The 24,127-nt window shown below is 52.4% G+C and overlaps 1 protein-coding gene across 4 annotated transcripts in view; it reads right to left on the reverse strand.

The window, feature by feature from the left end:
* Positions 1-24,127, reverse strand: part of NDRG4 (NDRG family member 4) — an 87,951-nt gene that overhangs the window by 47,477 nt on the left and 16,347 nt on the right. For all 4 annotated transcript variants that reach the window (XM_075073795.1, XM_075073794.1, XM_032785146.2 and 1 more), the window contains exons 2-3: positions 20,262-20,353; positions 14,488-14,532 (exon numbers count right to left, since the gene is read on the reverse strand). In XM_075073795.1, coding sequence (XP_074929896.1) covers positions 14,488-14,532; positions 20,262-20,330 — 114 coding nt within the window. In that variant the 5' untranslated portion in view covers positions 20,331-20,353. The remainder of the gene's footprint in view (positions 1-14,487; positions 14,533-20,261; positions 20,354-24,127) is intronic.

The following is a 24,127-nucleotide window of genomic DNA, read 5'->3' on the forward strand; positions in this document are numbered from 1 at the left end:
CCCTGTTGCCAGAAGGCTAACAGCATTTTGGGCTGTATAAGTAGGGGCACTGCCAGTGGATCTAGGGATGTGATCATTCCCCTCTATTCGACATTGGTGAGGCCTCATCTGGAGTACTGTGTTCAGTTTGGGTCAACACTACAAGAAGGAAGGTGGAAAAGTTGGGAAGAGTCCAGCGGAGGGCAACAAAAATGATTAGGGGGCTGGAGCACATGATTTACGAGGAGAGGCTGAGGGAACTGGGATTGTTTAGTCTGCAGAAGAGAAGAATAAAGGGGGATTTGATAGCTGCTTTCAACTACCTGAAGGGAGTTCCAAAGAGGATGGATCTAGACTGTTCTCAGTGGTATCTGATGACAAAACAAGAAGCAATGGTCTCAGGTTGTAGTGGGGGAGGTTTAGGTTGGATATTAGGAAAAACTTTTTCACTAGGAGGGTGGTGAAGCACTGGAATGGGTTACCTAGGGAGGTGGTGGAATCTCCTAGAGATTTTTAAAACCTAGAGGTTTTTAAGGGCAGGCTTGACAAAGCCCTGGCTGGGATGATTCAGTTGGGGATTGGTCCCCCTTTGAGCAGGGGGTTGGACTAGATACCTCCTGAGGTCCCTTCCCACCCTGATATTCTATGATTCTGTGATTTCTACGAATGAGAGGGGGACATCTTCATACTACATCACCACTTCACGCAGGACCTGCCTTTCCCCTGGAGATCTCACAAGTACTGATGAGCCACAAACTTGCTTAGCTTAGGTAACAAGAACACAGGCCAAGACAGTACGGCTGCAAGGACATTAGCGCTAGAACAAGAGGCAGAGAGACAGATGTGGCAAACCACAACATAATGCCATAAATAAATGGAACTTCCCTGGCTTGGGGAGGCTTTCAAAGTTTTCTCAACTTTTCCACTGAAATCACTAGGATCATGGCTAAGGACAACAATGCTTTGTGGGTGGGGCTAAAAGCAAACAAACAGTTTGGGGGGGAGTGGTCTCAGTAGAAAAGGACTTGTGTGATTGGCCACCGATCACTTTGAGAACCAATTCTCATTGGGTATCCTTTAGAGGTGTTCCGGACAAATGATTTATTATTCACGCTGCCCCTGTCATGGCTCAGGCTGATCCCAACTCTGGTGCTTCAGAAAACAGGAGTTTTCCAAAACATCTGGGAGGCATTTTTTGCCCTCCAAGTGTGGAATGCCACTACCTAGATAGATCTGAAGGGGTAGCGTCCCCTGAGTCCCAGCCATCTGGGTAGCAACACACAGTAAAATCCTCCCTAGGAAGGTGGGGGGGGGGGAATTCTTTGGCTTTGGGGACCCTGGCTCTGTGCCAGTGCTTTGGCATGGGGTCACCTTTGACTCCTGTCAACCCAGCTTCACCTTGTAATGGAAAGAGAAACACAATGGCCTCTCCTCTTAAGAGGGTCAGAGACCGCCACCAGGGCTACATCCTCACCCCCGTATCCCCCATGCCAAGATCTGGATTCCTCACTGGGCTGCGTTAGCGGTTTAACTCCCAGCTAAGTCGGAACCCTGGCAACAAGGCATTTACAGCACTAATTTGCCTTTGAATTTGGCATCAACCACCCACTAGTTCAGCAGCATTTCTGACACACCCTGAGCTGGGGGCTCAGCGGCAGGGGAATGGGAGAGACGAGCAGCCATGGAACAGCACCAGAAGAACGGCAAGCGCACAGGAGGAGGCGGAAGGGTCCACCCAAACAATGCAGGGAATACGGAGGGGGGAGGGAATCGGGAAAAATAATCCCAAGGAGGAGGAGCAAGAGGGAGTGAGAGACAGAAAAAGCCATGGAGGAAAGGAGTGAAGGGTAAAACAGCAGAAGAGAAGGGAAAGAAAAACCAGGACAAGCTGGAAACGAATGAAGGCAAGGAATAGCGGAGGAGAAGCAAGGAGCCAAAAGCACCTGCCTTGGCTAAAAGGGCAGTGCCCTCTTGCAGCTGGCAGGCTGATCCCATTCATGCCGCTGCCTCTCCCCATCTGTCCCCCTCTGCCCCACTTGCTCGCACGAGACGGGACCTCTAGGCAGATCCCTGTAAAGTTTTCTGCAAGCCAAGGGCTATGGATTTATGCTGCTCCCAGAGAGCGGGTATGAAGGCAGCGCAGTGGGTGCAGCCTCCCACAGTAGATCCTGGCGTGCCAGAGCTCCCCACCCCCCGTGCAGGAAGGCTCAGCAGTGAGACTCCATCCCGGTTACCATGGAGTATCCCCCACAGGACTCTCAGGAGGTTCAGGCCTCTACTGAGCATGGTCCTGAGTGGAACAGTGGCCTCACTGACAGGCTGCTGCGGGCTGCCTGAGAAGGGATTTGGGTTTGATCAGGTTCAGAGCAAAGCCCCACAGCGGCCCATGGTTCCACCTTCCACTGGGGACTGTGAGCACCACCGAAATCCTGCCATGGCAGCTGGTGACAAAGCTCACCAGCCCTCAGGAAAGCTTTATGGGGCACCTTCAACTCCCAGAACACCCCCAAGGGCACAAGCGCTGCAAGGGGCCTGACAGAACCCAGCAAACACTGCTGGTCTGAGAGCTTTCTGCCCAAGGAAGATCAAAGGCTTCAGAGGGCTCAGAGAATGCACGGGGGAGGTGGAACACTTACGGGAAAGTCCTATAGAACTGAAGGGGAAAATTATCTTTTTCTGTACGAGGAGGATTTATCATTTGTATTGCATTGGCACCTAGGAAGCACTCATAGGCCAGGCACCCATTGTGACAGGCGCTGAACACACCTTGAACGAAAGACTGCCCCAAAGCTCTTCCAATCTCAACATTTCTGGACCATCCTTTGGCATCTAAGAGAATTCTGTCCCTGCCCTAAGGTGCTCAGAAAGCCTAAAGAAAGGGGCTCATTCCCTAATTTGACTCCATAGTTTTTCAGAGGACTATCTATAGAATCCTACTGCATTTCTATATGGCCCTACTGATTTCATTCCTATTAAATTCTACAGAACTTTTCCACGAGGGAAGAAGCTGGTTGGACTGGGTGTGGAAGGTGTGTGATCCTAGTGGACTGAGCACAGGACTGGAGTCAGGAACTCATGGGAGCTGCTCCAGTTGGCCACTGATTTGCTCTGCGACACTCAGCCTCTCTGGGTGTGTCTACGCAGCGAAGGAAAACCCATAGCTGTCCTGTGCCAGCCGACTTAGGCTCACAGGGCTTGGCTGCGGGGCTGTTTCACTGCCGTGCAGACTTCCAGGCTCAGGACCCTGTGAGGCGGGTGCACTGCTGGAGCTGGCCTCTCAGTGCAGAAGAATCCACACCCCACAGCACCAGTGCTGGGATTCACACCACCAACCTCCAAGCGCTAGTGCCAAAAATCTGACTCCTGGCCTCCAAGCACAACCAGAGGAGACACATGTGAGCTATGCTCCAACGTCCTACTCCAGCCAGTCTTCCCCACTCATCCACAGCCCAGTTTCCTTGGCTAAAAATATATGGATCTCCCATTCCAGAACAGAATCAAGATTAAGCAGTTGGTAATGAACAGGCAAGTGTTTTGGTGCCACTGCCCTCTCCTGGATGGTATCGGAACAGCAGTACTTGTGTCACAGCCCCCCTACTACTAACACTCACTGGCGATTCACCTTATCTGAAGGAGTAAAGACCTATGCTTTTGGAGCAGGAGAGCCTGAGTTCTACCTCTGCTGGCTTAAAAGAGGCCATGAGTGGCTGTGGTCTACAACCTAATGACAACAAGGAAGGCCAAAGGGGTGAGGGGTTGATTTTTGATTAACCATCCTTTTACTGGCTGCAGCTGTTTAGGGGACAATAGATACCCCAAAAGAATCTCTAACCTGCACATCCCGTGGCTCCTAGGTACTGCCCAGGGTTTACTGCATATTTTATTTCTTAGCTGGATCATTTAAATTAATTTTAACTCAAACAAATTTTAACTCAGAAAATGGATTCTGTCTTCGAAGAGCCAACGCTGGAAGGTTGAAGAGGACCCAGTGTAGCATCCATGCTAACACAGAGGCTGCAAAACTCAACTCAGCTTTAATTATAAATTCATAGAGGTTCAGAACAGAAAGTACCATTGTAATCATCTAGTCTTACCTACTGCAGAAGAAGGCCTTTTTCCTTCCGTCTCCACTAGAAAGATCATTTTAACACAATTAATATTAACCAGGGAGAAGGATCTCAGGCCAGAATAGGGAAAGAACTTAGATACGTTCGATCTATTCAAGTTGGCAGGGCCTGATGAAATTGACTCTAGAGTACTTAAGAGACTAGCTGAAGCAACCTCTGAATCATTAATCATCTCTGAGAACTCCTGGAGGCGAATATCTTTCTAGGGTATATTAACAGGAGTGATGTATGTAAGACACAGAAGATAATTGTTCCACTCTACCCAGCACTGGTGAGGTTGCGGCTGGAGTAGTGGGTCCAGTTTTCAGCACCACACTTTAGGAAAGATGTGAACAAACTGGAGGGAATCCAGGGGAGAGCAACATAAATAAGAGGTTTGGAAAACGTGACCTACAAGGAAAGATTGAAAGAACTGGGCAGGTTCAGTCCAGAGGAGAGGAGGATGAGGGGGACACTTGATAACCGTCTTCAAATATGTACAAGGTGGTTATGGTTATAAAGAGGACAGTGATGACTTGTTCTGCGCCTGCACCGAGGAAAAGACAAGAGGCTGAGTCTGCAGCAAGGGAGATTCAGGTTAGATCTCAGGAAAAAAACACTTTTTAAACAACAATAATGACAGTTAAGCACTAGAACCGGTTACCTGGAGAGAGTGTGGAATCCCAGTTACTGGTGGCATTTAAGAACAAGTTTGATAGATGCCTGCCAGGGATGGTATAGGTTTCCCTGGTCCTGTCTTCATGCACGGGTGGATGGATTAGGTGGCGACATCCCCTTCAGCTTATGTTTGTAGGATTCTGTGACACAAGTCAGAGGATCTCCCCCAGAAATTCCTGCATTATATCCGGAGCTTCTGTTTGAGCTAGAGCAGGTCTTTTAGGAAGAAATCCAGACTTGATTTAAAGGCTTCAAGTGATGGACAATCCACCACATTCCTGGGTAGTGTTCCAGTGGCTAATTACCCTCATTGGGGGGCATGGATGAGTGTTCATGTTGCACGCCCCAGCAGTCCCAGGCCTGGGCAGCTAATGATCCAACCAGCAGACCCAACTGGGTGAGGAATCCTGGTCACATGCCACCTGAGGCATGTTGCGCATACGCCAAGATCACCCTCACTAGTACAAATTTGCACCTTGTTTCTGGTCTGAATTTGTCTAGCTTCAGTTTCCAACCATTGGATCTTGTTCCATCTTTTACTGGTAGATTAAAAGACCTGTCTCTGCTGTCAGAAATCTTCTCCACAGGAAGATACCTGCAGACTGTGATCTAATCATCTTCTCCCCTTCTCTTTGTTAAAAGAAGCTCAGTGAATTCAGTTTAAGTCTCTCACTGTAAGGCTGGTTTTCCATACTGGTACTGGAACTCTTTCCCAATTGGTCAGTATCGCTTTCAAAGTGTGGACCCCAGCCCTGGATACTTTATTCTGCTAACGGCCTCACTGATGTCATATACAGTGGCAACACCCCTTTCTGTCCTTCTATTTGATATTCCACTATTTGTTGGAACTGCTCTTTTAGCCACCACAGTTTGCTGTGGGTCCACGTTCAGTTGGTGATCAACCCTGACTCCCAAGTCCTATTCAGAGTCACCACTTTCTAAAATCCAGCCCCTCCTCTTACAAGTGGGACCTGCAACAGCTATTGCAACTGCACGCAATCTATTTGGGGTCCATGCTGCATTAGCTCTATGACTGGGTTATGAAGGATTATGTTCTACTCCATGGGGGAAGAGGATTATGACAGCTCTTCCAGGCACTAAAAACGGTAGGGAGTGTTGAAGGTGAATCAGTGAGACTGAACGATGCTAGAGAGGTACCGCTCCCTGGAGTGGTTTGCAGAGACTGGTTCAAGGTGGTTTTCCAGAGATGAGGAGACAAAGAAAGGGCTTTTTGGTATAAAAGGATGAGCATGTACTGAGACAGGTCCTGCTACCTGCAATGCTGATCCAGTAAATGGACAGACCTTCTGTCCAAAGGGAGCCCCCAACCCTGGCGGAAGAGTTGGAAAGACTTTGGTTGACGAGAGTCCCATAAGAGTGACCTCCAGTGAGCTTTAAGCATACTTATATAATCAATATATGTTCCTATAGGTTTTCTCTGTAACGCTTTTACCCTAAGACTAAAGGTGCTTGCTTAGAAGGAGCTGTGTGGTAACTGTCATTGCTGGCAATTCACTGACTGAGAAAACAAAACACAGGCGCTGGCCTTTAGGCAAACTAGCTGGCTGAGGCTATCAGTTTCATTGTAACAGCATCTGTATTCCCCCTCCAATTAAGGCTTCTGCATCCCAGGCATTCCCTCTCCTGGGTGGAGACCCTCATCTCCTTCCCTCTTGACTGGGGGTTTTAAGACTGCTCAGCTCCCTGCCTTACACTGCTAATATTCCCAGAATGCCAGTCTGCCTAAAGGAGAGGCCTCGTGCTTTGCTTTTTCTCCAAGAGCTATGAACAGTATATTGCCAGCAGTTACAACCGCAAACTTTACCGTAAATGATTTTATGTTTTCCTACACATCATGGATCAAGATATTGAATAGCACTGGGCAAGGAACAGATCCCTATGGGACGCCTTTACAATGTCCCCACTGGATGAGGATTCTCCATTTACCGTTACTTTCAGTTCTCTCAAGTAGCCAGGTTTTAATTTATTTAGTACGTGCAGCACTAATTTTGTATACTACTAATTTTTCATTCAGAATGTCATGTGGCACAAAGTCAAATGCCTTACGAAAGTCTAAGCAGATTACATCACAGTTACCTCTGCCAACCAAACCTGTGTTTTCATCAAAACATATCCAATTTGTTTGATAAGATCTATTTCCCATATGACCATGCTGACTGACATTAATTATGCTGCCATCTTTTAATTCTTTACTGATTGCATCCCATATCAGAGTTCCCATGACTTTTCTAGGGATTAAAATCAAGCTAACTAACTTACAGTTAACTAGGTTATCCCAATTGCCCTTTTCATATATTGGAACACACCTAGTTTTTTTTTCAGTCCTCTGGGATAGTCCCTGCACTCCAAGCACTGCTGAATATCAATATCAATGTCACAGAGAGCTCCTCGGCTAAGGCTTTGGCGCCCAAGAGTTTTAAGTTATCCAGTCCTGTAGCTGTGAAAAAGTTTAGTTTTAGCATTTGCTGTGCAATATCCTGCCGGAATAGAAAGTACTACAATCAGTTTCTCTGTGCGCATGCACAAGTAAAATCCCTGAAGCTTAACCTGGTGCTGAAGAGGAACTGAGACTACCATACCGTGCCACAAGAAGGTCCCACCGGTTCCTTGTCTCAGGCTGCAGGAACTCTTGCTCATGCATTCTAGCTGGTCACTGCCTTTGTGCTATGTTATGGCCAGCACCTGGTCCATCCACTTCTGGAGGGTAGGAGAATGGGCTCAGAATTGGGACTCGTTTGGTCACGTCTGACTGATTGCTGAGCATGTGAAACGCCTCCTCTTTAACCACCACTGTACACGTGAGGACAGAGAGACAGTTGCTGTTGGACTGATCTAGAGTCCAATATATTAGCCAGATCCTGGGACAGGAGAGTGCTAATTGCAGCAGGCTGCTGCTGCATTGCACCCAGCAATCACAGGCAGAGCAATCATTGTCAGGATCACAGGCAGAGCAATCATTGTCAGTTTCACAGCTCTCTGGAGTGACACAGCTGCTCCTTCCCATTTGTGCTAATTCTCAGAGAAAGCAGAACACCCAGCAGAAACCCTCCCCCCGGGAGCACCAGCTCACATCCAGGAACCTCATGCTCGAGCACGGATTTCAGTGCAATGGCAGCTGGTGCCAGACTGACTCACCCTCGAGACCTATGGGAGAGGATACTCCCGCACGCAGAGCCATGCCACTCCTGGAGGAAGAATTGTTCCCTCCGTTCCTGGGGCATAGGGAGCTGCTGTCCCTGAAAGCCTCCAAGGTCACTGCCTTGTTATTCAGTCACTCTCCTGAGGATGATGCGATACAGCTGATTAATACTCTATGCACCATATCTCATTCCCTGCAGTGCCCAATTCCCCAGACAGAAGGGCCTGTACTCAGGGAATCTGGACTACAGCTGCCCTACTTGAGGGCAAAGCGAAACAGGGGTAGATCTTCCTCTCACCCTGGTGAAACTAGTGCCTTAGTGAACTTGCTCCTAATTTACACCAGCATCAGTGAGAGGCTAATCAGGCCCAGAGAGCGCTTGCCCACATGGAAGGGACCTTAACAATGAGCCCAGGATGGGAGGACAGCACTGCTGAGTAATGGACATGCGATTCTGTCTCTCCTCATCCAGCCTCAGCCTATCACCCTAGTCCACTTTCCTCCGCCAGTGTTCCCACTTCATCCCACACAGGCCCCAGGATCAGAGTGCTGAATGCCCCCTGCTGGTTATCTGCCATTAGTGATTGTTCACAACATCCAAGACGGGGAAAGCACTATACAGCACAAGGAGACAGACCCACTCTCTGCCTCAAGGCACTTGCGTGATGGCCACGTTGGCCAACACACCAAGGTCTGAACTGGGGACCTCCAGAGCTTAACAGATGAGCTGCCACAGCCTGAACTCCAGAGCCAGCTCTCTATAAAGGGCTGTAGCAGACTCACTCCCCATGCAGATCAGGTGCAGAGGCGGACCTGACACGCACACACCAGTGGGTTACACCTGCAGCCTGACTCTAAGGGGTGTTACAAGCGTGGACAACAAATGAGCATGCAGAGCAACACCGTCAACTCCTGACATCAGCCCCCCTGCGATGCTTCCCAACTCATGGTCGATGCTGCAGCAGCCAACCCCTTACCCAGAGACAGTTCATCAACCCAGCTGCTGGGTTTTCTGAGCAGCAGGGGATGGTGCCCCAGGCTATGGAGAAGAGGCGGTCATCTGGGTGTGGGGTGGGGCTGGTGGTATGTGAAGAGGGTTCTAAAGAGCAGGTGAAGAAAACGCAAATGCTAATTTGAGGGACAGGGATGGCGACAGAAAAAGTCACCTCTATGGTTTTCCATGTTTCAGCTTTAGATGTGCTACTAAAAAGAACAAACAGGTGAGGAGAATCTAAACTAGTTGCTGTTGGATGCCTGCTGCATCCTGCTGCTTTATGCCATGGTCTGGCTGTGCTGGCATATTCTAGATCTACACATAAGGGTAGAAAGCTGCGCAGCAACTTGAGTCAGATCAGAGGGAAAAGCAGCTTGTCACAAGGATGCTGAATCTGGGGCTAGGCTGCATTAGTCTGGAATATGCAACGCTCTGAATCGAAAGTGCTGTAGGTATTCAGGATAACTCCACGGACGGACACTCTTATTCTAGAATAGTGTGGTTCAGCTTAATCTACTTCCAAAGTGTTTATAAGAGTGTCTATATAGGGAGCTACTTCAGAACAGCTATTTGGGTCAATTTCCTCATGTAGACAAGCACTTCGGTGTGGTCCAAACTGAAAGAATGTCTCACAGAGTTGAAATCAAGTTTTAACTGGGTTTAACCCTGAAAATACCGGAGCCAGCCCAGTCTCTGTTAAAGCCAACAGAAGCTGTGTCACTAGCCTCTAGGACATCGTTTCCTCAACCTTGTGGATACCAGGGACTGGACTGATGCCTTCCTAAACTGTGCCAGGGAGATCTCAGGGACCGGCACCAGTCTATGGGCAGCTCATTGAGAAACGCTGCTCTGGGATCAGGGAGTGGCGCTGCTGTGATGGATTCATGGGAACTGGATTTGGAAAGACAACACCAAGGAGCTACTTTTCCTAACTGAGTGTGTCAGGGGCAAGGAGCACCCAGTTCTCTAGGTCAGAAGAGTGGCAGGGTTTTTTGCTTCTAGAGGACCAGAGAGGCTTAATTTTACACCATGTCCCAGGCTGAGTTCATGCAGAGGACAGAAGCCTTTGAGGAGTAGAAACAAAGCTGGTTTAGAAATCAAGTTATAATCACATCCTGTTCTCCTAGCATTGCCTAGCAAGGCCAATCCCACTCCTGCGGAGATCAGTGCGAGCAGGGTCAGGCCCCAGGAGTCAGCTTTAGATCTGACAGACACAGGTGAGAGTCACCCCTGAAGTCACAATTTCACAGGTGTACAACTGGTGAGAGCAAAATTTGGCCTTAGGTTCTAACAAGATAGTGCAGTGCAGAGATCCTGCTGCATGCAAGCTCAATACGTGTACACACACACCCACCCACCCACCCACCCGCCACCAGGCTACATTCACAGTTCGTCTTTGCAGAATGCCAAAAACGTGACGTGTCATGACTTTAAACTCTGCAGCATCAAATAACCCAGTTAGCCCCTTGTCCTTGTATTGAGAAGCTCTGATCTCTTTAACACTCTCAGAACATCACTGTGGGGCAGGCAAGAATCATCCCCATCTTACAAATTGGGAAACTGAGGCAAGTTGGCCAAGGTCACCCAGCGAGGCAGTGACAGAGCTGGGAACGGACACCAAGAGTTCTGTGCATCAACCACAGGCCTGTTCTTCTCCTTGATATAGTAAATAAACACATTTTAAAATGGTTGCCCCCTGCAGCAGGGTTTGAAGCCAGGACCCACAGCTAGTCAGCGCTAAATGCATCCCCACACTCTGTGTCTGTTAACTTGGTATCACTGCACTCTGCAGTCATCATGGTATTGCTCTGCAGTGTCTTGCTGGGAGGGTGGAAACTGTCAGTCACCCAACAGTCACAATCCATGGATCTGGACCTCACTCTAAACAAACAAGGTTCAGAATGGAGATCAGGAGTCCTGGGTTCTTTCCCTAGCTCTGGCACCCATGCTTTGTGACATTGGGCTAATTAAGCAGCACAGAGTGGCTGGGCAGGGTGGGGAATGTGAGAAGTAATTCATTGCTATGTTTGTACAACTTTGGCATTGTCAGATGAGAGGTGACAGAAGAAAGTATTGTAATGAATTGGGACTGGGGCAGGAGGAGAAGTGAGACACGCTGCTGGTGCAGAATCTGGTGTGTGTGTCATAGCCCTGATACTGTCTCTTTCTCCTTCAGAGAAATCCGAGTTCCCTGAGCACAGTCAGCATGTAATTCCAAGTGACTCCATTGATAATACATTGCTCTTCTACACAGCCAGTCTCATCAGTACATCTCAAAGCACTTTTAGAAAGAGGTCAATACCATTATCCTCATTTTACATATGGGGAAACTGAGGCACAGAAGTGACTTGGGCTACAGAGTGACAAGTCCTACAGGGATCACAGAGTTAGCATATGTATTATAATGAGATTCACACATACACCACTCTACAGTCATTCCTTTGCATGCTCCAGTTCTGTTAGCTGCATGGATGTTATTAGGGTGGAGAGCTGCTCTTCAGCACGCCAGACTCAGCAGGACCCAGACAGCCTAACACAATTCGATAATAGCTCTCCACGCAGTACCCTGCTGAGACATGTTCTTTGTGGTCGCTGTAAGAGAGCTGCACGGAAATCTCTCTGCAGCACAAGGAGGGGTGCCTGGGTCTCTGAGCAAAAAGCAAAGCAGCAGCTTCCTAGGGCTGAAAGCCCTCAAAGGAGGAGGGGGATTTGCAGGCTTTGCGCAAAACCCAGGGTAGAGTTGCCCAGGCGACTGTCACCATGGAAACAGCAGCTATTTCTGAAACTCAGCTTGGTTTTTATTGGAGGAAACCATTAGTTTTAACAGCCTCCCCCAAGTCCCCTTCAGCCGATCAACACCTGCCCCACAGCGACTCCTGGTGGGAGTTCCTGGGAGTGCCCCACAGCCAGGGCTCCTGCCGCACGCAGTGGTTCTCAAATTTCTGCACTGGTGACCCCTTTCGAGTGCGACCCCCCCCTTACAAATTAAAAACACTTTTGTATATTTAACACCATTATAAATGCTGGAGGCAAAGTAGGGTTTGGGGTGAAGGGTGACAGCTCGCAACCCCCCATGTAATAACGTGACGACCCCCTGAGGGGTCCCAACCCCCAGTTTGAGAACCCCTGCCCTACAGCAAGTCCTGAGAGATGTGGGCAGGCCGGGGGGCTCTCACTGAAGAAGGGAGAAACTGGGCCAGCTTGTGAGCCTCCGAGAGGCAGAGACCCCCCCAAGCAGTGCGTGTGTGGCTCACACTTCAGGCCAACGCCGGCACCGCACCAGCCAGTGCTCCAGAGACTAGGAAAAGGGAGCTAGCTAGGGTGACCAGGTGTCCGGTTTTCATCAGGAACACCTGCTCGAAAAGGGACCCTAGCAGCTCCGATCAGCACTGCTGACCGGGCCATTAACAGTGGTGCTGCGGCCTGTCCTGGGGCGCCGCACTGCGCCCTGGAAGTGGCCAGCAGGTCCGGCTCCTAGGCGGAGGGAAGGAGGCTCTGCAGCATGTGCTGCCCTCACCCCAAGCACCGGCTCTGCACTCCCATTGGCCAGGAACCAGCCAATGGGAGCTGGGGGGGGGGGCGGTGCCTGCAGGTGAGAGCAGCATGTGCCATGGAGCCTCCTGCCCTGTCCCCCCACCCAGGATCCAGACCTGCTGGCCGCTTTCAGGGGCACAGTGCGGTGACCCAGGACAGGCAGGTAGCCTGCCTTAGCCCCCCCACTGCGCCGCTGACTGGGAGCTGCCCAAGGTAAGCCCACGCCCCAACCCCGAGCCCCAGCCCTGAGACCCCCCAAACCCAGAGCCCTCTCCTGCACCCCAGAGCCCACACCCTCAGCAACTCAACCCCCTGCCCCAGCCCAGAGCCCCCTCTCACACCCTGAACCCCTCATCCCTGGCCCCACGCGCCAGCCTGGAGCCCCTTCCTGCACCCCAAACCTCTCATGCCCAGCCCCTTCCCAGAGCCAACACCCCCCAGCCCAGAGCCCTCTCTCCCTCCCCACCCCAACTCTCTGCCTCAACCTGGAGCCCCCTCCCACACCCCGAACCCCTCATTTCTGGCCCTATCCTGGAGCCCTCACCCCCTCCCACACCCAGGCCAGTGAAAGGGAGGGAGGGAGGGGGAATGTAGTGAGCGGGGGGAGTGGCCTCCTGGAAGGGGCGGGGCTAGGGTGTTCAGTTTTGTGCCAACAGAAAGTTGACAACCCTAGAGCTTGCAGCTACGCCATTCCCCAGAGCGCCCCCTTCTGGGAGACGCGAGGGATTGCAGTAAAGATCCCCCACCAGACCCAGCGTTCCTGCATAATTCCACAGCACCTCCTGCTGGAGGAGGCAGAGACTGCAGTAGCTGTCAACTCCTCAGCCTGAGCTCCTATTCCACCTCTACTCCAGAAGGCCAGCCTGCTGATTCCACCTCTCCCACCAAGAGGGAGCATATGTGCCAGGAGAAGCTGGGGGACTGGGGAGGCATAGGCATGAGGAGAGATTTCCTTGATTTGTTTTGGTATAAAGGAAAATGATATTTAATAAGATTCAGCTTCCCATGTTGCCTCATGAAAGAGGAAAGGAGACAGGGAAGATGTGCCAATGTGTCCCCTACAGGGCCCATAAACCCCCCAAATGCCACTCTCCATAGCAGTGCAACCATCAGGGGCAACGCTGACAGCAGCAGCTATGCTCTTATACCAGGGCTGAATTTGGCCCCTGGCACTTAATTGCATTGGGGCAGGTGATTTTATTGCGGGTCTGGATATTCTGTACTCCAATAGCGTATTCTCTTTCAACTTCCAGCCCCCAACCGTAGCAGTGCCATTAACCGACTGCCAGGATACATCGCAGAGGTGGCTGCACTTCAGTGGTGGGTGTAGTAACTAGAATATCAAGATGGGCGATTTCAAAGCTGAACTATTTTAACAAATCCAAAGCCAGCCACAACATCATGGCTATCACTATACCACATGCTACCACCCCTTGCAATGTCACTGTGACAGTGGGGCTAAACCTGCTCAGTCTCCACCACTTGAGCTAATGGAGGATCTCCATTAGAGGTTAGCAATATAGGGCCAATGTCACACAGTGTAGCAGTTCCAATTCCCTGCACCAGAATACAGCAATGCAAACACACACATTTGCACTGTAATACTGTAATGTGCTAACCAGCTGCCACTCTGAAGCTCATGGCTTCAGTCCCATTGATTGTTAGGTGCACAGAGACCTTTAGCATTGGAGAGACGCACATCCTCAGGCTTGGAACCAGGCTGACTCCCCCACATCAGTTACCCACACCCTGGGAACATGCCCACAAGCCATTTTGTCCCCCTCACCCCTGAAGATCAGGCATGCGGAGTGGGTGACTAGCCACAGAACCCAAGCGCACCAGTTAGGGAGGACCGAATGGCAGCTGCTCGGCAGCATTCCCTCCTCTCCCTCGAGCTGAGGAGAGCCCAGTAGCACTGGTCAGGGAGCAGGGGAGTCCATTGCTGGAACCGCGGGGCCAATCGGCAGAATGTGACCATCCCCCCCAGGTCGCAGAGAATGGGCAGATGGACTGGACAGTCAGAGGAGGGGCCTTACCTTCCAGTCTGTGTCCACGGCAGAAAGGAACGTATCCGAATGCTCCTGGAGGGGAAACAGACCAGAAAGAACCATCAGAGCTCATACAGCCGCCACCACGAAGCAGTAACACAGACACCTCACTATCGCCTCATGCCTACCCCCTCACCGCCACCACCTGCCCTCCAGTCACCCGCTGAGAGCTCTGATGAGCCTCCACACAGCCTCCTCCTCCACTAACACCTCAGAAGGGAATTCACACTCACTCTAAGCTGGGAAGGATCTCGGGGACCTCAGAAAAGAGGCCAGTCGAGATTGCCGGCCAAAAGGCCGTTGACATCAGAGAGGCAGGGGACTGCCAGTCCCAGTGGACAACTGACCCGAAAAGCGTTAAGAGACCGAAGCCCTGTGCTCTGCGGCTCACTCCCTGCCGCTGATGCAGGCCTCGGGGTGTGATCTCTGCCACAATCAGCTCTAGAAATGCTGTCAGAGGGATTTACGGAACTGAAACCCTGGCAGTTGTGCCCGCCAGGGTTTGTGAGCCCACTCCTTTGTACATGCTCAGCTGCCATCATCTTGGCCAACACACAGGGGACGGAACTGGGGACCTTCGGAGCTAAAAGCATAATCTGCACTAGCCTGAGCTAAAGCTCCCTAGCTGGGGTTCTAACACTCCTATTGCTGATGGATCAGGCCCAGAGCAGGACACACTCACCAAGAGTTACACCAGCATCCCACATCAGCACCTGGGCTTGTGTCCATTCAGCAATGGCTGGGCCGCCCTCTGCACCCTTGTCTGGGTGCGGACACGTGCCCTGATCAGCATCCGCACATGGGCATTAGAGATGCCGCCTGGGTTGCGTTTCGGCTGTAGGACTGTGCGTCCTCATGACACGCTGGCATTCGGTACTGACGCACAGCTCAGAGCGTAATGGGGACTCCAGGCGGCCCACTCGGCATGCTTGAGGGATGCAGGACAAGCTTGGCTGGGAATGTCAGGACAGGCAGCCCGCCTCAGGGGCCCTCTGAAAGTCACTCAGACGAACAGCAGGACAGAGAGGAGACAGCTGCTGTCTGGCTCCACAAAGGGCTCAGTCAGGGAATGCTCAGGAGCACAAGGAGGGGGACAGACCGGAGCGAGATTCCTCCCACCGGCGTCTCAAGTGGTTCCTGGCTTTTTGCGTGGCTGGGGAAGCCTCCTGTTGGATGCTTTGCTAGGTGGAGGGAGATTCTCCCCATGGAAAACAAAGCAGAGCTCTGCTGTGTCAGCAGTTGGCTCCCATACCTCAGGGCCTCCAGCAGCTGGGAGCCAGGTCACACCTTTCTCCATCAGTGGTGGCACCAACTTGGGAGGAGGCATGACGACATGGGAGGCAGCAGCCTCTAGAGGCCTGAGCCTCGCAGAAGCCTCAGAGCATCCATCCCTGGACATGGCACGAATCCCCCTCACCCATGCAAGCGCTTGGAGCTCCCATCCGTCCTTTCCCCAGCACCACAACCAGGAAGGGCAGGGGGAGGGAGGGAGGGCACTATTTGGACTCCTGGAGCCTTGAGATCTCAGAATTAGGAAACCCAGGATGGAACAAAAACTCAGCATGAATGTGCATCTCCCCCATCCAGACTTCAGGGTGCGTTTGCAGAGACCCAAAGGCTGGAGTTACCTGAGACCCAGATGCACCAGATAGCTGGGTTGCCTCTTCCTGGGCACAGGCTTCCTGCTCTGATCTCTGCAGCGATTATCTCATCTGCACAATTCCAGGGCCCTAGCCTGCCATTGCTGCCCCCTGCACCCTTCCCTATCACCAGCAAGGAGCTTGTGTTCTTCCCCTCCCCTCCGTGCCACAGTGAACTGATGGAGCCACCCCTGGCTCGGTTGGCAGTGTGCCTCTGTCTTCACTGGCCACCTGCCCAGCTGCAGCAGCCTTGCACCTGCGGCTGATTGAGCCAGGCCTCGCCATCCCCCACCCCCGCTGCCTTCTTTTCCCCAGTGTGTCATTCAATAAAGCTCTCCTAGACGTTTCAGCCTCTTGGCATCAGGGACATGGCCCTAGCTTTACCGCTCCCCTGCGGGACCGGGCACAGAGACGGGATCCTGGGGGGGCAGCACTGGTGGGGGTGGAAGACAAGGAAGAGTCCCAATTTTGATAGAGAAACACTAGCACCCCCAGGCTGGGGGACCCAGTGCCCAATCCTTGGCTGTACAGAAGTGGACACCCAGACACCAAGGTTAGAACGTACTGGCCTGAAGTCAGGTGCCCACTTTTCAGAAGTGCCAAGCACATAACTCCTGTTAGTTTGGAAATCCAGGGAGGAGAGGGGGCACGCTCCGGATAATTATTTGGGGGTTTAGTATAGCAGGGTGAAAAGCATACGAGGCAACAGTCTAGCAGAAAAATGCTGTTTTGCTGAAATAAAAATGTTTTACAGGAACGTGCTGATTTTAACAGAAAGGTTTCCAGGCAATTTGTTTGGACTTTCTGGCTTTGTTCCCTTTAAAATTATATACAATTACAATAAAAGTCTATAGAAGACTGTTTTGACATTATCAAAATGAAACATTTTGAGATGGTTGGTTCAGTGTTTCTGAATTTAAATATTTGGGGATTTCTGTTCTGAGATCATGTCAGCTCTGTCCCGATTCCAAAGAAAATGAAGTGTCAAGATGTCAGGATTTGCTGCAGGATAGTAATCCCATTCTCCAAGCAGCTCTAGTGCCCGACTGTAGGCACCTGCATTGGAAAATCTAGCGGAAAGCATCTCTGCTGTAGCACCTTTCGCTGGAGACAGAACAGCAGATCCAACTCCCCCTGCCCCTGGCGGGAGTTCTGATCCGGATCTGACTTGTGTCACTCAGGCCTGCCTGTCACAGCTGGACCAGAACACTGCCTTTCCCTTTGCGTGACTGGTTTCTACCAGTACAATTAGTACCAATTAGAATGGCAGCAGCCAATCCCCATGTTGCTAGGGTGACCAGATGTCCCGATTTTATAGGGACAGTCCTGATTTTCTTAGATAGGCTCCTATTACCCCCCACCCCCCGTCATGATTTTTCACACTTGCTATCTGGTCACCCTACACGTTGCACAGGTGTAAGTAATTCCACAAGAGGAAAGGCAGAGGAGAATCCAGCTCAAATGTCCAGACTTTGGGAGTTTGGGATCAGATCAGATTCCAGATCCAAACCACAGGCTGAAAGGATGGTCCTGAGTTGCAAAGGGTCCCAGGGCACTTTACAAGCCACACACAGGCCCTGAAATGCAGCCAGCTCTGGGGTGGGGGGCAGCCGCCAGCACAACAGCACTAGGAGTGGAAAATTTTGACCCTGGACACGTGGGCAAACCCCTTCCCTTATGAGATTTCCAGTGCTCACCCACAACAAGCAGGATGTGCGAGCTCCTCTGCAGCATCCCCACAGAGCAAATATCCACCTCCGAAAGGCAGGAGGGGCCAAGTCAAACCTCTTCAGACTCCAGAGTCCTGGCATCAGAGAGGATGCTGGGACGACAGTCCCCAAAGGAGGAATGCTGGAGGACAGGGCTTCAAGGGCACATCCAGAGATGCAGTCTCTGGTTCAAAGCCTCGTCTGGTTCCCTGGGAGCCCTTTATCATCCCTGACCCAGCCACATGCCATGCCCGGGCACCACTGCAGAGCCCAGCGGCACGTCCCAGTGCAGCTCCAAAGCGAATGAACGTTTGCAGGCTCCGAGGACGGGCAGCCCTGCCCACCACATACCCAGCCCTCCAGCTCCTGTTCTTGGATTTACGAGGCCAGCGAGATGAACACAGACACGCGGGCAGTGACACACGCAGGTCCGTTCTTACACGCTGGCTTTGCAAAGCAGCCTTTCAACTCCTGGGATCAGGTAGGAGGCTGGAGACCGACTCAGCGAGAAGGGGCCCACCCCCCCCTCACCACTGGGGATCGCCTTTCGACCAGAGAGAGCCAACCCACCGTTCAGCAGGCTGGACAGCGTCTGATGTGCCTGCAGCAGCAGGGAGTGCTGCAGGCCAGGCTGGAGGTGCATTGACATAGCTGGGGACAGCAAGGTAGGATGGTGCAATGATGGAGGCACCATTTCAGTGAATGCTGCAGTCTGCTGGCTCCTTGCAATTCTCATCTGGAATCTTCTCCCCCATGAGCGTGGTTGGGGAACCCAGGAAACCTGCAGAGACCAAGCTGGGCCCTTCAAGGTCAGCATTCAGACAGGGAGGAGGGCGTGCTGGAGCTCTTGTCCTCATGGTGGATTAGGGAAGGGACATTAGAAGGCCACAGGAGATAGTGGGAGGGGGAGGAACAAGCCCACCCAAACCCAGCTAGTGAGAGTCATTCCAACCCCCCCTCTCCCCCACCCATCATCAACCACCTCTACCAGGCCAGTCTCTTGCACCCACGTGCCTGTGAGAGGCCTCAGGAAGATGTTCGTGGGTTCTCCCCTCCCCCCAGGCCTCAGAGACTGTCCTGGGGGCACAGCTCTTTGGGCTGGCTGGCTCCCCCACACTTTCTAGCCTGCAGGGAGAAGTCAGCTCGTTGATGTTCATCAACTCCTCCCTGCTTGCTTTCCAGACACAGCCTCCCTCCCACTCCACTCTCACACGACAGGCATCAAATGGGAGCTTTGCCAGAGGTGGAGACCTACTAAGGTCTGATCACAGGGGCGGGGGGTAGTCCCTGTGAGTCGTCCCTTGCTCCCAGGCCTGGTAGGGGCAAGTGGGTGATCTTGCAGCATTTGGTCAGATAACCCCCTGCAGCTGAGCTAGGCGCAAGACTCCAGATGGGACATGGGCTGCCATGAAAGGAGTCTTTGAGGAACAGGAAGTGGTGGTGGAAGCCAGACGCCCTCATCTCCTGCCTTTGCATTGTCCACCATCCCATTTGCTTCAGAACCTACTGCCTGCCCATCACTGCAGCTAGCCTACACTCCAGGACGAGCCAAGGGGAGCCATGGAGACATTGGGAACAGACAAGTACTCGATTCTTGGCCGCCATCTCTGCAGGGGCCCAGCTGCTACCAGACTCTCAGATGCTTGCATGGTGCAAGTTGCCATTCTTCAGCTGGGCCACATGGTGGTGCTCTTGCTGCTCACAACGCCACGTACGCCGTTAGTGGAAATCCAGCTGAACGAGTCCAGCTTACAGTGGTTTCTCTTCAGCGTGGACAAACGCTGCAGCTACTTTCAGCTCAGCCACTCCTCCTAGCTGCATCCCCGTGTAGAAGTTATCCAAAAGTCGGTGCTCCTAGTAATGCCTCTTTGGGACAGATGCATGTCCCAGAATGCACTGGTAGAGTCACAGCTATAGGACAAGGTGTGTGAAGAGGATAACAATCTCCCTCTCCTTCTCACACACACAACCCCCTCCCTCCCTCCGTGGTTTGAGCATTGACCTGCTAAACCCAGGGTTGAGAGTTCAGTCCTTGAGGGGACCATTTGGGGATTGGTCCTGCTTTGAGCAGGGGGTTGGTCTAGATGATCTCCTGAGGTTCCTTCCAACCCTAATAATCTATGATTCTAGGACAAGATCCGCTGCATTTGAGCTAAAGGAGAGCTCCCCTAGCTGGCAGCAATGGTAGGTCCCTTATCCACCCTGTCAGCTGAGCCACTAGAGGGCAACATCACTCACACACAAAGCCAGTACATTACAGACACCTGGTGCTGCCAGGTGAACAGCTCCAATGAGGCTAGGGCAAAGCAGTGCAGGCAGCCATTCCGTACAATCAACACCTCCTCGCGTGTTAGGAATAAAGGTGGCTGACAGGTGGGATGTATGGGGGCAGCGGGGAAGGAAGGCAACTCACAAGCTCGGTATCCTGGCCTCGCAGCAGTGGCTTCTCCTCGGTGAATCGCAGCTCGTGCAGCCCTGCCATGGTCACTTCCTGCAGCAGCAGCCCTGCAGGGGGGGAAAAAAATCCAGCACATGGGTCAGCTGCCTGGCAGCCAGCCTCCTGCCCACAGACCTTCAGCCTGAGCTCTGGGCTGAAGCTGGCAAGGACCAGCTGCAGAGGGAAGCACCCAGATCTCTGCTGTGTGTGCCCCAAGGATCAGTTCTCCAACAGGTCCATCTGGGGTGGCATCAGGATGGGACGGATGTGCCCAGCACATGGTGGCTATCAGAGCAGGCAGTAGCTGGTCCCTCTGTGGGCAGCCATGGCAGAGGGGCCAGGGACTGACCTGGCTGTGGAGACAGACCCTAGTCATGCCTGAGGGGGGGCATTGGTGGGGGGGGTAAAGCTGGCGCTACTGCTGCCCACGCTATTCATGTTCGGGGAGGGGGAGGGGAACGTCCCCACCATGGTGAGACGGAGAGAGTGTCACAGGCTTAGTGTTGCTTGCTGCCCCCTCACCTTCAGGTGGTGGGCACATGGGCATGACGCCATCACCCAACTGCTCTGCCAGGAGAGGGCATCCTGGGGCGCAGCCTGCGAGACCCTCCCACGTGGGAAGGGAGGATCCTGCATGTCGCTGGGTAACAGACGCTCCCTGGGAGGAGGAATCGTGCCCCAGCTCCTTGCCTCAGCCACGAGCCCGTTACCTGAAAGAGGGGCATGTCCCTTACCATTCCAGGAGCCACCATTCCAGAAGCTAAGTGCCTTCGCCCTAGCGCATCCCACTGAGCTGGCTGGCCCAGGGGAAGCCTTTGGGCTGAAGCCCACAAGCACTGACAAATTTGTGGTCAGCATCCACCCAGGCCAGCTCAGCAGGGCTGGATCCTCCAAGTGGTCACCAAGGGCAGGGAGCCAGCTTGGGATGTGGGAGAGCTGAGTTCCAATCTGTGCTCTGCCACAGACATTCTGGGTGACCTTGGCCAAGTCACTTAGGCCCGGATTTTTAAGTGCACCACTCCTGTCCTAAGTCACTTCAGCATTGTAAAGCTAAATCTCATTGAAAGGGGCCCAGGCTCCTTCGTCACTCAGGCAAGCTCTGCAAAGGTATTTAGGTTCCTATTTCCACTGAAGTAAGGACCTTTGTGGAGCTGGGTCTTAGGCCTTGCAACACTGAGCAGAGTGGTGCCTAAAGACATTTTCGGCCTTGTCTCGCTGTGCCTCCACTCCTGCTCTGTACCACGGGGAGAACAGCCCAGCCCTGCCCTGCCCACCAGGGGTGTTGTGAGGAGAAATGCCTTAACACTTGTGAGGGGTGCCCAGGTGATGGGGGTCAGGTGAGTACCCCAGACAGCTCAATCCAGAATCAGGGCCACCAGCTCTGCAGGCTTTGGAGCTGTCGCCCCCTAATAGCCAGGAGTTTGAGACGTCCAAACCCCTGGAATAAATCGAGATTATCTAGGGAACTGCAGGGTGCAGTGTTACAGCTGCATAAACCTCAGGCATTTCAGATCGGGCTGTGGGGAGCGTCACAAAAATCCTTTCTTCTGCTCTGTGTCCACACGGAAAGCTGCACCAGTTTCAACGAAAGGTGCAACTGAAAGTGGAGTCAGTTGAACTGATGCAAAAAAGCGGTGCGCATGTGCTTAAATCCACAGAAACGTGACTGATTCAGTTTAGCTCCCATGGATTAGGAATAGGGCTAAGCTACATTGAAAGAAGCTGCTCTTAACTAAGCGTCCATGAAGGAGTTTGCACGAGTAATCAGATCAGCGCCCGTGAGTGCATGGACAAAACTGCAGCCTGTCTGAGTTTCAGGGGGGAGGGAAAAGCTCAGCTGGAAAGACCCAGGTTTGCTGGTTTGGAATCTGAGCCATGGGGACCTGTTGACTCTTAACAGATACACGTGGAAAGCAAGCAAGCCAGCGCTCAGCTGGCCCGAACGGTTTGGGACCTTAAGAAACTGGGCCCAAGCTCCTGGTCGGCAACAAGACAAGAGTTTCACTTCCTTTGCTCAGCTCCACCAAGTTTGTGCTTAACTCCATCCTGGGAGCAGATCGCTGGTGCTGAGCAGCGGTTACCTTCCGACCCATAGCTGAGTAATCTGCGAGAGCATTATCCTTAGGGCCCCACCAAATTCACCATCCATCCATCCAGGTCAATTTCATGGCCATGGGATTTAAAAAATCATAAATGTCATGATTTCAGCTATTTAAAACTGAAATTTCTCAGTGTTGTAATTGTAGGGATCCCAACCTAAAAAGGAGTTGGGGGGGGTCACAAAGTTATTGTAGGGGTATCCTTATTTCTGCGCTGTTGCTGGTGTTGGCGCTGCCTTCAGAGCTGGGCATCTGGAGAGTGGCAGCTGCAAGCCAGGAGCCCAGCTCTGAAGGCAGAGCCGCTGCCAGCAGCAGCGCAGAAGTAAGGATGGCATGGTATGGCATTGCAACCCTTACTTCTGCGCTGCTGCCTGCAGAGCTGGGCCTTCGGTCAGCAGCCGCCTCTCTCCGGCCACCCAGCTCCAAAGGCACCAGTGCAGAAGTAAGGGTGGCAATACCACCCCCCCTAAAATAACCTTGTGACCCCCCGCTAATCCCTTTTGGGTCAGGACCCCCAATTTGAGAAACGCTGGTCTCCCCCGTGAAATCTGTGTAGCATAAGGTAAACACACACACAAGACCAGATTTCACCGGGGGAGACCAGATTTCACAGTCCGTGAGGAGTTTTTCATGGCCGTGGATTTGGTAGGGCCCGAATCCTCATTTTTTATTTGTATTACCACAGCGCTTAGGAGTCCCAGACATGAGCCAGGACCCCGGCGTGCTAGGGGCTGTACAATCACAGACCTAAAAGACCATCCCTGCCCCCAGAGAGCTTCCAATCTAAGCTGAATGGCTTTAAACAGAGATTTCAACTGTGCAAAAGATCTTGGAAGGGGGGAAAAGAGCCTCCCATGTAAACCCTGGAGGTGAGGGAGACATAGGGAGATGCTGCCGGTAAATTTAATCTCTCAGCTGCACATAGCACTTCTCTTCCCACAGCAGCTTATATACCAATCTTTTCACCCACCACAGCCACCCTTGGGGTGCAATATTCCACTGCACAACAGTTTACAATGGACTTCAAGGAGACTGCATCAAACTGACCGAGGACCGGGGCATTCAGCATGTAGAGTCCACGCTGAAATTTCACGCTAACTCTCCTGCATCTGTCGAGCCACAGGACTGTGACCACACGTGGCCAACCTACCATGAAACGTGGCCCCAGCCCAGCAGCACCCCCCCGGCCCCCAGCTAAGGCCCAGCCCCGCTCAGCTTGGGACATGCGTCAGGACTGCCGCAGCACAAGGAGGCTGCACACGCAGGGACATGACTCGGGGCCGGAACAAAAGCCTGCCCTCAAGGGGCGCACCCACACCTGAATGCTGCAAAGAATACGGAGGGCAGCGCTTGGTGTGGGGCCCCCAAGAAAGGACAGAGCCCTCCAGCCACACAACAGCTAGTGCCTGGAGTAATCCCCATGGATCCGCTACCCCATCTGCTAAGCTAAGCCCCAGGCTTGAAACACATGCGAGCCTACCTGGGAGCAATCACAGCCCCTCCACACTGTCTACTCAATGCCTCCACTGCTTTGTACTCTCCGCCCTCTATGTATAGCCTGAGCCAAAACATCCTCCAGCTCTCACTTCCCCAGAGATGTGTCAGGCAGCTGAGATTGATTAACTCCCTTGCAGACAACGCTGGGTTAGAGGACAGGGCAGCAGCGTGAGGATGCCCTTGTTTGCTGATTACAAGGCATTTACTGATTACCCTCCCATTGCATTTCTGCACTAGGCTCCTTCA

The sequence above is a fragment of the Chelonoidis abingdonii genome, chromosome 19 (genome assembly GCF_003597395.2).
Source record: "Chelonoidis abingdonii isolate Lonesome George chromosome 19, CheloAbing_2.0, whole genome shotgun sequence".
NCBI lineage: Eukaryota > Metazoa > Chordata > Testudines > Testudinidae > Chelonoidis > Chelonoidis abingdonii.